The following is a 19,537-nucleotide window of genomic DNA, read 5'->3' as shown; positions in this document are numbered from 1 at the left end:
GTAGGACCCTGATCAGAGCTCAGTTTGCAGGCTCCGATCTCAAACCAGCAAGGAGCTACGAGCTGTTTATAATAGGAATAACACGAGTTTCTCTCGCTCTCTTTTTAATGAAAACCTTTCAGCCCGAAGTTCAGTGAGACACGGGAGGGGCGTGACTAGTAAAAAGGCGGCTTTACACGTTTAAATCAAAGATACGTACAGAGAAAGTGGGGCAGGTCCAGATAGTCCTGAAATACCTCCTATTATGTCTCCTTATTCTAGCTACTTTTCCTCGACCTTGAAGGAAAGCGTAACGAGGCCGATTAAAGGTGTGAATGAGAATTAATAAGCACTTTAAAAGAGAAGCACAGTTCAGAGAGCTGCAGTGACTCCAGACTGTGCAAGAGATGGACTACAAAACCCGCAGCTGGGTTCTTATAAACGAGGTTAACAAGGGGTTCAATATTCGCCATTTCAGCAATGTTTTTGTTATGTATTCAATAAATTATAATGCTGTATACGTATACATCTATACTTATATTTAATAGTCCTTTATTTATCCAGGTAAAAAATCTCATTTCAAAGAGAGTCCTGGCATCATGGCAGCAAAACTCAAAAAACATGTACCACATAAGCACATAACAATTAAATCAAATACAATATCCTGTACAAACATGTGAAAAATATAGAGTAACAGATCATTAAGAGCAACCAGTCTAGACCAGTTAATGGCACTTGCTGGTTTCCCCTAGACTCTATAAGCAGGGAATTTACCCAATGTGTTGTATAATATGTAATATGTTATGTGATTAGGTAGAGGAGCTTAGGGGGTCTTTTTGTCCCTCTCGAGGGTTACTGCCACAGGGCTTAAATCTGGAACTCTCCACCATTTGACCCTAGAACTGATGAAGCTTCTCGGATGAGAGGTGAAACGTCTTCAAGCAACTTAAAGAAGTCCAGACACTTTTCTTTCCAAGCTCCTTAGACTATAATATGTAATATAAATTTATGCAATGTCATTTATGTAAATTTGTATAGATTATATTATATCTTATATACCTATTATGATATGCTATCTTATATTACAATGTGAATTTGAAGAGAAATTTATTTTGACAGTAGTCATAACAGCAATAAAAATAATATATTACTAAAAATGACACCACTGATGGTGAAAAAACAACCACATAACAGCAGTAACCTGTTGTGTATCTCTTATGTGTTTGTGGAGATGTGCATGGCTTCAGCCCCAGGTGTCTGACCAAGGTCAGAAACGGATTCCGGATGTCATTAAATTACAGTTTTTGTTACTCTGGGAGGAAGTTATTCTCTGTAATGTGATGTGTCATTACCCAGAGCTCATGAGCGACTAATGTGGAGATGGATGCGTAGGTGAGGGTGGGACCATAAACTGATGGCTTTGCTTTTACGCTCAGCTCTCTCATCACCACAACAGACATCAATGCACTGATGTCTGTTATCGGAGAGTGGGATTATGTCTGGAACCTATCTCAGCTGTCGTAGTGCAGGAAGCTTGGTACACCCTGGACAGGTCGCCAACCTGATGCAGGGCTAACACACAGAGACAGACAACCATTCTTACTCAGATTCTTGCCTATGGGCAACCAGTCACCAATTAACCTAACCCCACTAACTGCATGCCTTTGAAATATGGGAGGAAGCTGGAGTACCCGGAGAGAACCCACATGTACCACATAAGCGATATGGGATATGTTGTCAAAAAGAGTGTGTAATTGGCACAGGTAGATGCCTCAAAGCTTTGAGTAGAGCACCAAAACTTTCTCTATTATGTTACTCTTGACAGAGTCCTCACCATAAGTGTTTACAGTGGACCTGCACATTTTGCTGTTCCTCAGTAATACTGGTATTTGATGAAACATGGCAGAACTTAAATGAACTATCTTTTCAGTTGTGCACACTGACTGAGCTAATAATGTGAAGATAAATCCAAATGAGAATATTGCAGCTGAAAGCTTTTCACTGCTGTTGCAGTACTCGTTAATACAAAAACCCTGTAAGATGTATCTCGCAAATATTTATAAAAAAACAATCTTATCATTCCTCCACTTTATTTATCGTTTTCATATTTTGTCTCAAAACATTTGTCACATTTGTGTTTCCCTGTCATCTCATTAGTAACCTTTTTGTTGTGTCCGTTTGTCCCTCAAGACCTCCCACAACAACATGAAGTGTGAGGAAGAGGAGGGTCTGGATGACCAGCAGGTCTGTAACCAGGAGAGAAATTCCAGTCTGAGCCAGCAGAGCCCAGAGCTCCCACAGATTAAAGAGGAACAGGAGGAAGTCTCCACCACTCAGGATGTAGACTCGCTTGTAGTGAAGCAGGAGGCTGAAGGAATCATCGTCTGGACTGGGGAAGAGCGGCTCAGACTACTGGATACAATCTGGAAATGTGAAAAACATGACAAAGGCATGTAATATTCTTAGTAAAAACAAATATGACTCGTGTAGGATTCCAAACGAGACACCAAATTACTTTTACTTTTAGAGGTAGAGGATGAATTTAAGAGCCAAATGCAAGTATCATTATACCTCTATTATTATACCTTTCCTAAGCTAACTCTATACTTTCTATCAGTCAGCTGATAAACTGACTTAAATTCTTAGACTGAAGAGGTGAGACTAGATTTTAATGCAGCATTTTGTCCAAACTGAATACAATTCTTTGCTTACTGAAGCTGAATCATTTTTAAATTCTTTATATTTACCCACAAATGTTGCTAAAAGTTTAGAAAGAAACAATCTTGAGAATGTAAATAATGGTACAACCCAAAAATAACATAAAATGGAACTTAATTTATTCCCAGTTAGATGTTTGTGCTCAGTAAACAGAGATGGGCAATAACACGTTACTATAATCCGATTACTTTTTCAAGTAATCAAGTAAGGGATTACTATTGCAAAAAAGGTAATTAGATTACTGTTACTTTACCGTAAGCACGCTGCGTTACTGCGTTACTATAACCGTGATTTATTTATTTATTTATTTTTTTGCAAGAGTGTCTCATGACAATGACGTAAGCAAGTGTGACGTTTGTGGCAACAGCTGTGTGCAGATCAACAATGGATAATATATCGAGTGCAGGAGAGAGTATGAGCATGCAGCGTTTGAAACGTGGAAGTACTGACCTTACTTACTAAAAAGTGACAAAAACATTAGCGTACGCTTTGCACTGCGTGGGAAGAAAACCTCTTTTTACAGCGAAAAAACCCCATAAACTTCCAAGAAAGCACCCAGTACACTACCACGTAATGGGAAATTCAGAGAAACTCGCGGATTCTTCCACTGACCGCTGCGGCACACCTGCACCACTTGCATTTATTTGAAAGACTCAGTACAAACACAAAAAATATTATATTTTTATGTGCTGGAAGGTGCAGAAAATAGGTTTAAATGTTAAAACAATTTTTTTTCCAGTCAGAGAATGTTGAATATAATTAAATTTTTGCTTGATGCATAAAGTTAAAAGATTAAAACTAATAAAACAAGTTTTAAAAAGAGACTTTTCCTTTTGATTACATTTTGTATGATGGATTATGCAGAAAAAGTAGAATTGGGCTGAAAGATCTATCGCTTCATCACCTATTCAGGTTGTAAATCATGTTTTTAAAAAGTAACTAAGTAATTAATTACTTTTGAAAATAAGTAATCAGTAAAGTAACGGGATTACTTTTTGGGGAAGTAGTCAGTAATTAGTTACTGACTACTTTTTTCAAGTAACTTGACCAACACTGTCAGTAAACATAGTAAAAACATTGTTACTGCCTTGAAAACTCCAAGGATAGGAAATGTAATTCCAGCGAAAATAGGACAAGATTCAAATATTTTAATAACAAACAATAAAATGTTATGTTGCGTAGATAAATATTTTTTGTTTAATTCATCTTTTAACTTTTGAATTTTTGTTCAAAATTCTTTTTTTTTTTTTTGGAGTTAGTTTTATTCAAGTAAAACATCATTCAGTTTTGGTCATAATTTAGACATTTAAATTGTTTTAGTCTAGTTTAAGTTAACTAAATATCATAAAACTTTCATAGACAAAATCTAAAGTTGATTTAATTGACTAAACAATAAAGTGGTTTGTTGGGTTTTTACTGAAGAGTGTTGCTCCACATGGTTTGCAAAGCATCTTATTTTCATTGACATTATATCTGAAATGTCTCTGTGCATGTACTCTTCTCTGCTTCCTAAATGTTGAGATTTCGTCACATTTTGATTAGAAACTGGAGGTATGGGAGTTGGCTAAACCCACTCTCCGAACCTGTTTACCAGGTGCAGATTAAATGTGCACATCTAACGTCACTGCACAAGAAGATTACTTCTGATTGGATCACTTACAAACTTGTCCAGCCTTTCTAAACAAATGACATTGTTCTGATTGGATTGGAGAGCATTCACACTGTGTGCATAAATGCTTAACAGCTCTTTCATGTGGTGAACAAAATATGGGTTTGATCACTGCGTGCTGTAATGTGATCATATGCCTCCATCTTGACAGTGTAAAACTTTAGGTTCTGCAGCTCTTGGAATAAATATAACATTTTCACCAAGTGCTATTTTATATCTATTTAATCAAATACAAAAATGTATATTTCTAAATATAATCATAGTAGTCCTAACCAACTGGTATAGTAGTGGTGGACAAGCAGAGGACAATGGCCATAGTAATAAAGGTAGATAATACCAAGTGATAGCAACATCAGGATGAAGGAGAACGAGAAGCTTTGAGAAGCTGAAACATTGGTCTCAGTGGTAATGGAAGCACTCTGTGCAGTGACCTTCAAGCTAGGCGAGTGGCTCCCCGGAACAACATCCAAGATCTCTGTCCAGAACAATGCAGTCAAACATTGTTTGAACAGCGTATTTTGGCCATATCATAATTTTATGCATATTTTTAAACTTTGAGCTGTATAAACTTGAGTGCTTATTGGACTTAAGCATATCAGGTGATGTTTATTTGCGTAATGAGTGAAGGCGTGGTCTAAGGATGTCACCACTTTATAGAAATGTGTGCATAATTTTTAGGCAGCTTCTCTTCCTCAGGCAAAATGGGCCAAAAGAGAAATTTAAAAGACTCTTAAAACTCAAAAAATGTGTCCGGTCTTTCAGAGGGATGCAGCACTTTTGAAATTGCTCAAATATTGGGGCGTGACCACAGGACCATCAAACATTTTGTTGCAAAGATTTTTTTTTTTTTTTTAGAAGGCACTTTCTTCAAGCAGTGGTACGGGAAAAATCTGCATCTTTCAAGAAGACCATGAATTTTATGCAGGACAATCGCATGCATCGAAGTATTCCACTGAATGGCTAGCCTTAAGGATGAAAAAATAATGACATGGCCCCCTTCCTCACCGGACCTAAAGCCTATTGAGAGCCTGTGGGCCCTGCTTAAATGGGAGATTTACAGGATGGGAAAACAATACACCTCTCTGAACAGTGTCTGGGATGCTGTGGTTGCTGCTGCACAAGCGGTTGGTCATCAACAGATTAAGACGCTGACAGACTCCATGAATTGAAGGGTTATGACAGTTATTGAAAAGAAGGGTGGTTATATTGGTCACTGATTTTTATTTATTTATTTATTAATTTTTTGACACGGCAGAAATGTTTATATGTAAATTTTGAGTTGTTTTATTATTTTCATATGTTTAAAGTGAAAATAATCTTTTATCAGATGCGTTTTTTCTATTATGTTTGTCCCTTCAGACTTCCTGCAACAACATGTCTGTAAGCAAGAGGAGGATCTGGATGACCAGCAAGTTTTTAACCAGGGGGGCAACTTGAGTCTTGACCAGGAGGACCCAGAGCTTCCACAGATTAAAGAGGAACCAGAGGAACTCTGCACTAGTCAGGTGCTTGTGCTGAAGGTCGAGACTGATACCTTTATGGTGACTTCTACTTATGAGGAACCTGAACCAAACAGTGACCAGCTTCTTTCTTACAACTCTCCTGAACCAGAAAGTCGAGATGAGGATGAAAGTGAGCATGTAGACTCAGGATCAAAAAGAAATGCAAAGCCTGAGAAGAGAGGACATCACAGAAACAGTAACACAGCAGACGGCTGTCCTGTGTCAGAGAGTCAGTGTGAAACTGACACAAGTAAAAAGTCTTTAAAATGTGACACTTGTGGAAAAACCTTTGAATATAAATACAAACTGACAAAACACCAGAGAGTCCACACAGGTGAGAAGCCACATTCTTGTAGCACTTGTGGAAAAATTTTTAGTTACATGTCTGCGTTAAAAACTCACATGAGAAGTCACACAGGTGAGAAGCCATATTCTTGTAGCATATGTGGAAAAATATTTAGTTACCTGTCTGCATTAAAAACTCACATGAGAAGTCACACAGGTGAGAAACCACATTGTTGTAGCACATGCGGGAAAAGGTTCAGTGATCTGATGAACTTGAAATCTCATATAAGAGTCCATACTGGTGAGAAGCCATATTCCTGTAGCACCTGTGGAAAAAGATACAGTGATAGGACGAACTTGAAAACTCACATGAGAATTCACACAGGTGAGAAGCCATATTCCTGTAACCTCTGTGGTAAAAGATACAGTGATAGGACAAACTTGAAAACTCACATGAGAACGCACACAGGTGAAAAGCCATATTTCTGTAGCACCTGTGCAAAAAGATTCACTTATAGGATACAGTTGAGAAGACACATGAAAATCCATGTTTGTTAAAAGCTTCCTTCTTAGATAATGTTTGAAAGCTGTTAGGTGGAACAGTTTAATAGTGGAGCACATGTTCATGAGGAACCAAATCACTTCAAAGCCTGAAGGAAGCGCTCATACCATTTTCAGGTCAATATGGTATATATCCTGTCTAGAATAGTAATTAACTCTACTCTCTGAATTGTTTATTCCAATTGTTAGCCTTTTTTTTGTATAAGGAAAACACTGATTTTACAGCCATCCATCCCTTTTATGGCACTTTTCCAGGGCCAAATGTTAGGGCAGTCTAGGCAGAGAATTATAGACATCACTCATCCCGACAACCTGCTTCAGCTCATTTGGGGGACACCAAGGCATTAGGTTCTAGGTTAGCGATAATATATAATTTCTGTAGTGTGGCCCGGGTCTGCCCTTGGGCCCCTTTGTGTTGGAACACCTCACCTAGGAAAAGCTCAGGAGGCATCCTATTCAGATGTCTGAGCCACCTCAATTGGCTGCATGCCACATTATTTTTATTATTTAAGTCGTGTACATAGAACAAGATACAAAGCCTTAAAACGTGTTAAAAACACAACAGCCTTGAGCAGTTAGGATCTAAAAGCAGGGTTCATCACGTCATCACTTAAAGACCAGATGACAACAAGCCAGATACCCCATGCTCCTATGAGGATAAAGAGCTGGACCTGAACCTGTGGTTCGATTAACACAGTCATTTCTCTTGTACCCTGGCATAGATCTTTCCAGGAGTCAGAATAATGTGTTGCCTCTGTAATTGGAGCACATCTTCCAGTCCCCCCTTCTTAGGCTACCACTCCAGTCAGAGTTGTAGCCTTAGATTGAAAAAGCAGAGAGGTGTGTCAGCCAAGAAAGTGCCACAACATTCAGAGTGTTGAGAAACTCATGGTGAATCTCATCCACCCCAGCAGCCCTGCCACCAAGGAGTTGTTTAACTACCTCAATGACCTCAGCCCCAGTTACGGGCAAGTCATCCCCCTAGTTTCCAGACTCTACTTCATGTACAGAAAGCATGTCAGTGGGATTCAGAAAATCCTTCAGGTTGTCTATTTCTTGTTTCCTCAGTTCAAGTCAGCAGCACCCCACCCATACTATACACCATATGAGTACAGCACCACTTTGCCCTCCTGAGTCACTTGGTAGTTTGCCAGAATCTCTTTGAGGGAGATCAAAAGTCTTGTTTCATGGATTAACCAGACTCCTGCACCAGAGATTTTGTTTCCGCTTCTTCCAGAGCCACACTCTGCTTGGCCCAGTGGAATCTGTTTCCTTTGGAATCCCACAGGATAACCACAGGAGCTCTTTCAGTTTGACAACTCCCTTCACCTTGGTTATTCACCATCTGTACAGGGATTACCCCATAACAGGCAACTCCCAGCCATAGCTCTGTGCAGGTGCCTCAACAGTGAAGGTGCAGAACATGGTCCACTCAGACTCAATGTGCCCAGGCTTCCTCAGAAAACTGCTACTTGATCCATCTCACCACCAGGTGGTGATCAGTTGGCAGCTCTGTTCCTCTATTCACTCATGTGTCCAAGACCACCAATAAAACATTGACAAAATCTATCCTTGACCTTTGACCTGGGGTGTCCTAGTACCACATGCACTTATGCGAATAACTTATGCTCAGACATGGTGGTTGGCACAAAAGTCCAGTGACAAAACATCACAAAAAATCACACCCCTCTAATGTTCATGTCTACATGATATTGCACACTAAAGTCTAAAAATAGGAAAATAAATTGTCCAGATGTGTCACTTTCCAGCACCCCACCTACTGACTTTAATAAAGCTGGATATTCTGAACTGTCATTCACCTATAATCAGGACCAGGACCTGTTCCCTGACCCAAAGGTGCAGGGGAAAAGACACACTCGTCCACTGGGAAAACCCTATTGTACAGACAGTGAACTTGGTGGGATATTAGTATACCCATCCCTGCCTGTTGCCTTTCTGTGTATGGGGAATCTAGAGTTTGGAAGAGTCTGGAACGTCTCCAGCGCCTGAGCCATGCATTCAGGTGAACCTTACTATGTCTATATCCAGTCCCTCTCAATCTCATGCACTAGCTCAGATTTATGTCCTACCAGAGAGGTGACATTCTATTTGTCAACTTCAGTTTTCCTACCATGAGCCAGGGTTACAACTCCTGGAGCCTCTGCCCTTCACTGCGACCCAAAATGCATTGCACCCGCCCTCTACAGTGCTTTCTGCAGGTGCGGAGTCTGCAAGAGCCCCATGGGTTAAGGCGTGTCCACCAGGTGTTCTCTCTTAAGCCTCCTCCCTAGGCCTGGCATAGGGATAGGCACCAGTATCCATGTCCTGGGCAGGGTGAACTGGTCCCTTGTTTTTCCTTGCTTCAAAGGGGTCACCTAAATCGCTCATCGCTGGCCCCTCACACAGGGACAATTTGCCTGGGAGACCCTACCAGGGTCAAGCCTCTGACATCATAGCCACTGTGATCACTGGGACAAACAAGCCCGGCTAATTTTACATTTGTCTGTATTTGTACTTTTGTTATTCTTTTAAGTTGTAGAGGTGATACTAAAAACATATAAAACAGCTTAAAACAGCTGTAGATTCAAGTTCTTAATCGTTTTTACTAAACTAAGCTTTGTTGTACAAAATAAAGCATGAATTTTATTTGGCTTGTTGCTTTTGTTTAATAGCCTAGATTTCTCTGTCATTCAATAAAGAGGTTTTACTACACAGGAGTAGAAGCTGTAAATTGACACACACAAGACAAATAATATTGAGTCATTATCAATTCATATGTTGTGATGTAGGCTTAAATTTCAATATGCACTTAAAAGTTATGTTTATAAAGTTTACATAAAACCTTAAATAAATCTTTTTGAGACCAACTCTTTTTCTGAACTGTGATCTCTAAGACAGGTGTGTCCAAACGTTTTGCAAAGAAGGTCAGATTTGGTGAGGTGAAAATGTGTCGGGGCCCACCATTCAGCCTGACATTCTTTGAACCATTAGTATTAAATGCAAATTACGTATTGAAATGTTTTTTTAATTTGAAAATGGCATAGTTATCATGTCTTCACATAAACACAAATAAATTCAAACAAGTTTTTATCCACATACAATAAAGAAAAAGTCTATCTGGGGAAAAAAAAACTTCAGGAAGATTAAACGTATCTGAGTTTGTTTTTAATATTAAATATTATTCACTATTAAATGCTCCCTGTAAACTGCTGGATTCAAAACGTGAGCACAGGCATATTGTAACAGTGACTGAATCAGTGGATCACTCGCTCTTCTTTTTTTTAAACTGACAATCAAAGAACAAATATATATTATTTGATTTTGAATTGCCTATCAAAAGGAAATAGTACTTGTTTTGATTATTTCAATTTTAGATTTGGATCAAAAATATGAAATGTAAAAAAGGGCTGCTGGAACAAATTTAATTTTAAAATTCAATTTGTCTGCTTTACGAGACCTGGTTTCATTGTCCATTGGAAAATTAAAGAATTAATGATACACTGATTGAAAAGAGTCTGTGCATATTCAAAATTGGGGTTTTGATCATCAGAAAAAAGAATAGAAGTATGAAATAAATTCGCTGATATTTTAGAATTTATTCACCTCAGAAGACCAAACCAATAGCCTGCATTAATTTGAAGGGTGATACAGAGATCTCAATTACATTGAAAAAGCCAGGTCTTACTCAAAGACAGTGGTTTTATGTTACAGAGGTGACAGTCGGTTAGTCTTTATCTCTATTTTAAGAATAATTTCTCACACAGTACTCTGTAGTAGTAGTAGTAATAATAATAATAATAATAATTTATTATTGCACTTTATTTGTGGGCACCTTTACTCAAGGTCCTTACAAAGCATAGAAGACAAACTCATTCTCAGGATCATGTTATCTTCGGACTCTACTGCAGAAGAGTATCAAATAAGTTTTCGCAAAATCCGCAGACAGTTACTGCTTGGTTTCTTTAGGAGTATGAAACTGTGATTTACTGTTTACTTCTGTCAGATCAGTAACACCATCTGAGCCGGTTCTAGACAGGCGAGGGGGCAGAGAGAAATGTGAATATTAACAAAACTTTAAAAAGTAGGCCAAGTTACAAAGAAAAAGGCAATAAATCAAGTCTTGAAAAATAAAACTGAAAAATAGAAATACAGAATAAAAAAAAATCTCCATCCAGATCTTTACAACCAACAACATAAAATCTATCTTAATTAAATGGCCTAATTCTCAAATAAATTTGCAAAATAAAGTATGAATAAAATAAGACATTCATTTCATGGAAACTCAAATTAACAGAGTCACATTAAACGCCTGCCGTAGCGTTCTTCACAGCTGCACTTCACCTTAAAGGTAGGTTGATAAATTGCATTTAGCTTAACTACAATACTTTCACATGTGTTCTTTATATACCTGAGTCCAGCTTCAAGGCGGTGGCAAGAGTCAAAACCTGCGGTCCACCCACTTTAGGCACAGTCCGTGTTGAGCGTTACTTCCGCTACACCAAGTTTAAAACAAAGTCTCGCAACTAAAGGAAAAATTAAAAAAATATTTAAAACAAATACAAAATTAAAACATTAAAATAATTCACTGTCAGTTACATTGTGACGATAGAGATTGGCTGCATAATTTTGCTCTGCTCTGATTTGCATACTAACAGTGCTGGGGTGAGTGGGGCAGCCTGCGCACAGAGCACGGAGGGAAACAACTAACAAGACATGAAACCCATTATCTCATCATTATCTTTATGAGACCCGCGATGTAAAATGAGACAGTGCTTAACTTGAATCATTGGGAGGGCGCTAGTACAAGTTTCCGACTAGCCTGCCGGAAACACAATGAAGAAGAAGAAGAAGAAGAAAAACGGAAGTGACGCGGTGTTATCGCTGTTCGGCGCAGTAGAATTTACGGAGAGACTTGGTGCAGCAGGCGATGAAATCTAAAACCTTACTAAAGCTCGATGAAGAAATCATCCGTGAATGCAGACTATTGGATATCTGAGATAACAGGTATGTAAAACTGTCATGTTAAAAGATCCTCTACGAAACGTGTATCCTACGTCTTTCCCTGCAGGACTTATGAACGACAACCACTGGTAAAAAAGAACGCTTGAGCACAAAGGCGGGAGTTTTAAAGAAAAGCGAAGATATGTTTTTAGATTTACTCACCGTCTACTATGGCGTTATTTTTGTGCCACTCGTCTGAGCGCACGTAAAAAGAATTTGCCAGCACGAGTGTTGCTTTTTGAGGAAAAACTTTTTTTGAGCGAAGAAAGGCTAACTTTTAGCGAACAAAATTCACTGCTGCGTGCAAAAACTTATTTCAGTGTTTGCTTTTATCCATTTACACAGCCCCTCGCTCAGTATTTGCTTTTGCTCAGATCTCTGCGGACCTGCAGATCTGTAAGGCCAAGGGACTGTGCGCACCGCGCTCCCCCAATAACAGGAAGTAGTGTGGAGACAAAGCACGCAACGGAATTGAAAACGTAGAAAAAGAGAAAAAAACATTTGTTTTTACCCAGTTACATAATTTACATTTCGCCATTTGTGTGTGTGTGTGCGTGCGTGCGCGCGCGTCACACACATGTGTGAAGGGGTTGTATTGTGATGTGGATATGTGGGGTAAACGACTATCTTTGAGCAGAAATGTCTAAACCGGTGAGGTGATTTCAGTAGGCACATGATGGGCTGAGCCAGGGTCTCCCAATGCTTTCACACAAAATCTCTTATGATAATGACCCATAGCCTTTTTTTTTCACACCATGGCTTGTCAATGATCATTGACTCACTTAAGTAGTCCCTAAAGTGGGTCAACGATCCTCTTAATGGACAGCTCCCACTAGGTTTTAAATACCTGGGACTAAGGCTGGGCCATATCATACCGTTCACGGTAATACTGGTATAATGTTGGGCAACGTTAAGAAGCTGCAACTGAATTCTGGTTGTGTTTACTGACCTCGAAACGATTTTATGTGGTACACGGCGCTCGAAAATGTGTCAAATGTTTTAGTACAACTTTGCTAAGCTATGAACCCGCACCGCTTGATGGATTGTCGAAGCATTACGGCATCGTAAGCAGGAGCCTTGTGGAGTGATACGTGCTGTGCTTCACAATGGGCGATGTATTGAGTTTTAAAATATATCGATATATTTTTATATGAGATGTGACAATATCGTTTATATCAATGTAGTCTATGTTACTTGAGCCGCAAATTTGGCTCTCTTAGGGCTGGGCGATATGGCCTAAAATCCATATTGCGGTACTCCATCCCCTTCAGGTCCCAAAGTCAAAGGAACACTGAGAGTTAAAAACAGTCTAAATTCTTTCATCTTTAATAAAATGATCAGCGTTGCTGCTTTACCGGGTGTAACAAACAAGTTACACCATGAAAACAGAAGTTATTAAATTTAACGGAGTTACAAGTTAACTGGAAGTTAGCTCGCTAGTTTCCACCTAAACATGACATGACATATTCTGACTGAGAGATTTTTGAAACTAATTAAAACGTACAGCTCTGCTACCACTTCCAACATAAATGAAGACAGAAAACTAAGCATTATTATTTAATAAATGCTGATAATTTATTTCTGAGTATTTATTTCTTGTACATCTGTGCTGTATGTTAATAAAAGTGCCTGTGTGAGATTTGGGACGCAGTTTTGACTAAGAACTCTCTTTTTGTTCTTACTTTATGGCTTTAAAAAATATCGAGATATATATATATCGTATATCGCCATCCAGCTAAAGAATATCGAGATATGAATTTTGGGTCATATCGCCCAGTCTTACTTGAACATAATATTACCGTATTGTGTCTGTATAACCTCTTTTTGCGTTTTGTGGATATTATACATGGTTATGCTGCGGATATGTCGGCTAATTTCCACTGGAAATGCCTTTTGGTGAAACTATCAGCAAGGAATTTGCATTTGCACTGTTAAATTTTTATATAACTTTAACGCACATAAAAACAGCTGCTTGTTTAAGTGAAAATACATTGATGTTTTTTTTTTTGTTTTTTTTTTTTGCACTAATAAAGTTGTGAGCAACATGCTCACAGTGTACAGACTTGCTAGAATATATTTGCTCAGATGTGCCTTCACATCTGTCATCATATTAGTAACCTTCTTGTTATCTTATCATTTAAGATCCCCTACAGCAATATGAAGTGTGAGGAAGAGGAGAGTCTGAATGACCCGCAGGTCCATAACCAGGAGAGGAACTTTGGTCTGAGCGAGGATGGTCCAGAACCACAGATTAAAGAGGAACAGGAGGAAGTCTGCACCGGTCAGGAAATAGCGAAGGTTATAGTGAAGCAGGAGTCTGAAGAAATCTTCGTCTGGACCGGGAAAGAGCGGTTCAGAGTCCTGGATAACATTTGGAAACGTGAGGAAGACTTGCACTGCACAGGTATATAAAACTTAAAACAGTCTTAATAGGGAAAATATGATTGATGTAGGATCATGTAGTGGATATATAATGCATTTACCTCTTGGTTGAGCCCAGGCTCATAGTCAGGCTCACCTTAACCCGAGAACGCTTTTTCCCTGTTTACAACAGTGTGTGAAATATACTGACTACACTTATACGGTTTTAACAAAATAATGAGCCAGCAGGCACGGCCCCTTCTGCTTATTGTGTTATGACAAAAATTTACATCATCGGGACCCAAGCAGACCTTAGAAAGCATTAGAAATATACAGCCCACACTCACCACAGACTTTTTGCACTCTCCCACAGGTCCGGACACACACGATATTATCAAACTAGAAGAAAATGGACCCCTCAAACACGAAGATTCTGACTCTGTAACAGTGCCGGACGAAGATGGGTTTTCTGTCCACTCCTCTGGGCTGGACTCTGCTGATAGTGATGATGAAACTGACTTGAGTGAAGAAATGTATCCATACTATGACACGTACGTATACATTTATGAAATATTGTTTGTTTCTGAGTTAGAGAAAATAACTATGCAGCATTAAATATACATCATTATATTATTCTCATGGTGAATTCTTCTAACATTGTGCAACTTCTTTGTGTGAAGTGATGATGATTATGAGGAGGAGGAAGAAGAAGAAGAAGAAGAAACCGAAGCCGCCACTACTCTGGATGGAGGCAGAAGAAGATTAAGGAGTCAGAGGAGTTGGCCTTCAGCAAACAAAGCCAAGCGCTCTAGGTCAGAGCCACTCTCTGGTGATGCAGCTGCCTGGAAAAGTGAAAAGGACCCCGACAACTTGCCACACCCCCTGCCACATTTCCTGCCCACGAGAACGCCAGGTATCCAACTACCTCTTTCAGAGTATCTGACCAATCCATCTCCATCTAAGCTCTTCAAGATGTATTTTAACTGGGCCGCTGTCAAAACACTGTGTGCAAACACAAACAAAAATGCAGCAAAAAATATTGCTGCAGGTAAAAAGTTCAAATGGGCTGAGCTCACAGAGGCTGAACTCTATCGCTACATTGGCCTGACACTGTACATGTGGATTCTGAAGCTGCCAAATATCAGGAATTTTTGGCGTGTCAGTTCCATCTTTTATGCGCCGTATCCTAGCAAGGTAATGTCGAGAACCCGGTTCCTCCTCATCACCTGGAACATTCATATGAGTGACCCTGCTGAAGATGAACTCAACGACCGCAAAAAAGGCACCGATGATTATGACTGCCTGCACAGAATACGCCCCCTGTATGACAGTTTGCGGTTAGCTTGCAAAGCGGTGTACCATCCCCAGAAAAACCTCTCTGTGGATGAGCGCATGGTACCGACCAAAGCCAAAACTGCCCTAAAGAAAAACATAAAGCAAAAAAAGAGGTGGATAAAATTTTTTGTGTTGTCTGACAACACGGGGTACATTTTTGACTTCAAGGTTTATACAAGGAAGTCCACTCTGGCAACCGGGAGGGGCCTGTCATTTGATGCAGTGGTGTCTCTCGTCAACAAAAACTGCCTGGGATCTGGATATCACATTTACTGTGATAAGTTTTATACCAGCCCAGCACTGTTCCGCCACCTTCACGACCTGGGGTTCGGAGCATGCGGCACATTTCGGGACACGAGAATCGGCACCCCAAAAACCAAAGATAATTCCTTGACCAAAGAATCTCCAAGAGGGACAGTCAGGTGGATCAGAGAGGGAGCCCTCATTTTCATCAAGTGGATGGACACAAGGGAGGTGAGTGTGTGCTCCACCATGCACACTGCCTTCTCAGGGGACACTCTGAAAAGGATGTGTAAGGTTGGTGGAAAACGCAGAGTAGTCGAGGTGCCGGTGCCATCGGCTGTGAAAGACTACAACAGCTTTATGGTGGGAGCTGACCTGTCAGACCAGCTGATTGGCTACTATTCCTCATGGAGAAAGAGCAGGGCGTGGTATGTGAGGGTGCTATATCATTTCATTGACATTGCTGTAACAAACAGCTACTTAATCAGCAAGGAGCTGTGTGGCAGACTGGAGGAGCAGCCTGTGAAGCACCAGGCCTTCCTGGAACAGCTGATAACTGAGCTCTGTGAGGTTCCCCTACAATTGGTCCCAGAGAGGTATCAGCACATCCCTGTTGCCATTGTTGAAGGGGCATCTGGCCATAATAAAGCCTCAAAGGGGCGAAGGAAGTGCAAACTGTGTCGGAAGTGCACTCCGTTCATGTGTGAGGCATGTAGAGTGGCTCTGTGTGTTATCGTTGACAGGAACTGTCACAAGCTGTATCACAACTCCTTAAAGGGTACTGAAAATTAAAATTTGACTTCATGCTTCTCTGTATACAAGTTTCCCTGACACTTAAAACTTTGATTACTGTTGAAAATTGTTTATTTTGATATATTGTAACTTTGCAAATGTTTCACATGTACATTTTGTTTGATTGCATCTCAAAAATGAAGCTATAAACATACTAGCAATAAATTTCGAGAGCTTCAAAAGGATTCTGTGACAATTTTCTTTTTCCATTTATAATTTTGAGGCACACAGCTATAAAAAAATTGTATGTAGAAAATTGCATCTTCATAAAAATCTGTTTTTTTGGGCTTATTGTACTTTACCCATTTATTAGTTACTAAGAACTTATTACATATTGAATTTGGGAAATGAAGGTTATAATTATGTAGCCAGCTGAAATGGCACATTTCACACAGCATGTAAAAATACAAGGATAAGCTGTAGCAGACTTTATGGGAGATCACAACTTGGAACCCTCTTACCATCTGTAGACCAAAGAAGGGATTGGTCTGTAGGCCTGGATTAGTTCCACAAGTTACCATACCAGCGTATGTGAATGACCTTCATAATACTGAAAACCCAGGTTTGAACTTGAAGTTAACTCGATCAGCCTCAAATTTAGCTTCAAAGTACAAACTTGTGATCACAGTATCTGCAGCTTCTGTGTTTTAGTTGATAGTTGCTATGATAACTTTCTTTACCCTTAAAAAAAAAACTCTGGCAGACTTGGAGTTAGCTGAAAATTAAACTTTGTAACAAATTCAAATCATTAAACTAATAAATAATGTCTAAAGATATATTTAATTGATACTATGTAATTTAATTAAGACAATAGAGGCCCTATGGCATACATACAACGACCAAGAAAAAACAAATGAATTCAGTTTTATTTATTTAGCGCCAAATCATAGTAACTGTTGCCTCAAGGTGGTATATATTGTAAGATAAAGACTCCACAACAATACAGTGAGTGAAAAAGAACGTGCATCATGGAAACCCCCGGTAGCCTAACTGCATATTGCAGAATATCTTAAGGCAGTATGAAGGGTCACGCAATCCAGCCCTAATATTTGATTAATATGCACATTGAAGGACATATACTCTTTGAAAATACCTTCAAGATTCCTCAGTGCAACTAGAGGGCAAGGTAATACCATCCACAGTAATAATCTGGTTTGGTACCATATTCCTAAGATTTTTAAGGGGCAAGTACAATAACCTCAGTTTTATATGAACTGAGCAGCAGAAAATGCAAGGCCATCTAGGTCTTCATGTCTTTAACACATTCCTGCAGTTTAACAAATTGGTGTGCGTTATGCCATCTTTGCCTTCTAATGATATTGCCTATAGGAAGCATGTAAACAGAATTGGCCCTAGCACAGAACCCTGTGGAACTCTCCATTTACACGAACAAATTGGAGTCTATTAGAGAGAATTCAAAACACTGAAGCGCTGTAGCTGTTTAAGTAAGTTAAATAACTACAGCATGTTCTAATCACTGTAATAAAATACTATGGCCAATAGTATTGAATGCTGCACTGAGGTGTAGCAGGACATGAGTCCACTGTCAGGGACGAAAGAAGATCATTTGAGACCTTCACTAAAGCCATCTCTGTACTGTGATGGGCTCTGAAACCTGACAAAAAGTCTTCAAATAGGAAATTCCTCTGTAGATGACCGAATCCCCCAGGTATAGTATATTGTAATGTTTAGTGTGTGTGAGGAAATGAACCTTTGTAGATAAATTTTATGTAAGCTTTTATTTTTTAAACATTTTTCTGAACAGCCTCCACCACTTTGCAGTCTGCCTCCCAACCCACTACTAGCAACCATCACGATGCCCTGGCCAGCTACCGGCTCCTTTCACCGCTCCAGCCCAACACACCAACCTACACAACTATACAACCTCCCCAGCAAATAGAGTCTGCGTTGAATAATGAAAGTATGCTTTGATTAAATTAGTTTCATCACAATTTCATTGTAATTTTACCATCGAAACAGTAATTTATGTTATTAAATATCATCTTATTTTGATTTTTTAGATTCCAGAGACTCTGTGAGTCAACTTTTAAAAGGCAAATTCTAAAATGTGGTACTTTGAAATTTTACATAGGATTTCATCTACATGCAAAAGGGATAAACTTGTAAACAGTTTGACCTGATTGAACTACTTAAACTTGAAATCAAAATGTGAAACCATAACTTATGGATATAGTTGTTTTTTTTCTCATCACAATGCTGATCTGGTTTATCACAAGCCAGTTTTATTGTTCTTCTTAACAGATGCAGCCTTCCAAAAACTGCTAACTATGGTGACAGAGCTGACCAGAGAAGTCAGGGACCTCCGTGAGGAGTTCAGAGCCTTCCGTCAATCCTGCAGCAATGAACCTGTTGATGCTGGCGTTTTGCCTCTGGATTTGCCTTTACATAATATGGATGAGCTGAACAATGCAGAGGCAACTCTGCAGTTACCGGAAGCAAATAAAACAATGGTAGGTACTTAAAGCTTATGTAACTTTTGTAACTCAGAACTTTATAAATTGTCCAATTTGGTTCAACTTCTTAAAATTACCTGCTGCTGTATGTCCTGCTTGAATATACATCAACATGCTATCATCGGAAGATCCAACAAATAGGAATTAACCAAAATATTTCCTATTATCTCTGGAAAATTAAGCATTGGGAAAAAAAAACATTGTCTCTTTCAATTATTTCATATCAACTCACAAGCATATTCATACACATTTAAAACATAAGTCACAATAATTCAATTTTTGAAAATATTTTGATAGGTGAGACGCTTTTCTTTGATTGGAGGGACCACACTGGAGGTGCGAGTCCGTCGTATACTAGCCTATGCCATTACAAATGAGCTGGCCTCTGGACTTAACTGGACTGGGAGAAAAAATAAGGACCAGACCAAGCAAAAAAGGGCATTTAAAGAGACAGTGCTCTGCAAGTGCATCTTTGGTAAGTTTTATTGTTTATTGTAGTTTTATGAGCCTTCAGTGAACCAATAGAGTGGATCAATTGAAGTGCTACATGCATCTGTCATTTCCTGTGTCAGGTCTTTGCTAGATTTTTTGCCTCTTTCTTGAGAACATGACTTTTA

At 39.2% G+C, this 19,537-nt stretch overlaps 1 protein-coding gene and 1 long non-coding RNA gene across 2 annotated transcripts; one reads left to right on the top strand and one right to left on the bottom strand.

Annotated features, from left to right (window-relative positions):
- Window positions 1-2,052: 2,052 nt before the first annotated feature.
- LOC145421831 (uncharacterized) lies at window positions 2,053-11,453 on the bottom strand. The gene is made up of 3 exons (XR_013903188.1): window positions 11,123-11,453; window positions 6,355-6,479; window positions 2,053-2,402 (listed from the first exon to the last, which is right to left on the bottom strand). It is a non-coding gene; the product is annotated as an uncharacterized LOC145421831 (long non-coding RNA).
- On the top strand, window positions 2,185-9,581 carry LOC113010282 (uncharacterized). The gene is made up of 2 exons (XM_026149293.2): window positions 2,185-2,428; window positions 5,726-9,581. Exons 1-2 carry the CDS (start codon window positions 2,185-2,187, stop codon window positions 6,709-6,711), a joined length of 1,230 nt encoding a protein of 409 aa, XP_026005078.2. The 3' UTR covers window positions 6,712-9,581.
- Window positions 11,454-19,537: the final 8,084 nt, after the last annotated feature.

Source organism: Astatotilapia calliptera, chromosome 18, assembly GCF_964374335.1.
Source record: "Astatotilapia calliptera chromosome 18, fAstCal68.1, whole genome shotgun sequence".
Classification (NCBI taxonomy): Eukaryota; Metazoa; Chordata; class Actinopteri; order Cichliformes; family Cichlidae; genus Astatotilapia; species Astatotilapia calliptera.
This window is presented reverse-complemented; position numbering and strand designations above follow the sequence as displayed.

Bases quoted from the DNA above. Each gene is read 5' to 3' on its own strand.
- LOC113010282 (XM_026149293.2), top strand. From the start codon at position 2,185: ATGAAGTGTGAGGAAGAGGAGGGTCTGGATGACCAGCAGGTCTGTAAC. The intron at 2,429-5,725 runs GCATGTAATATT...TTGTCCCTTCAG, and splicing joins ATGTGAAAAACATGACAAAG to ACTTCCTGCAACAACATGTC.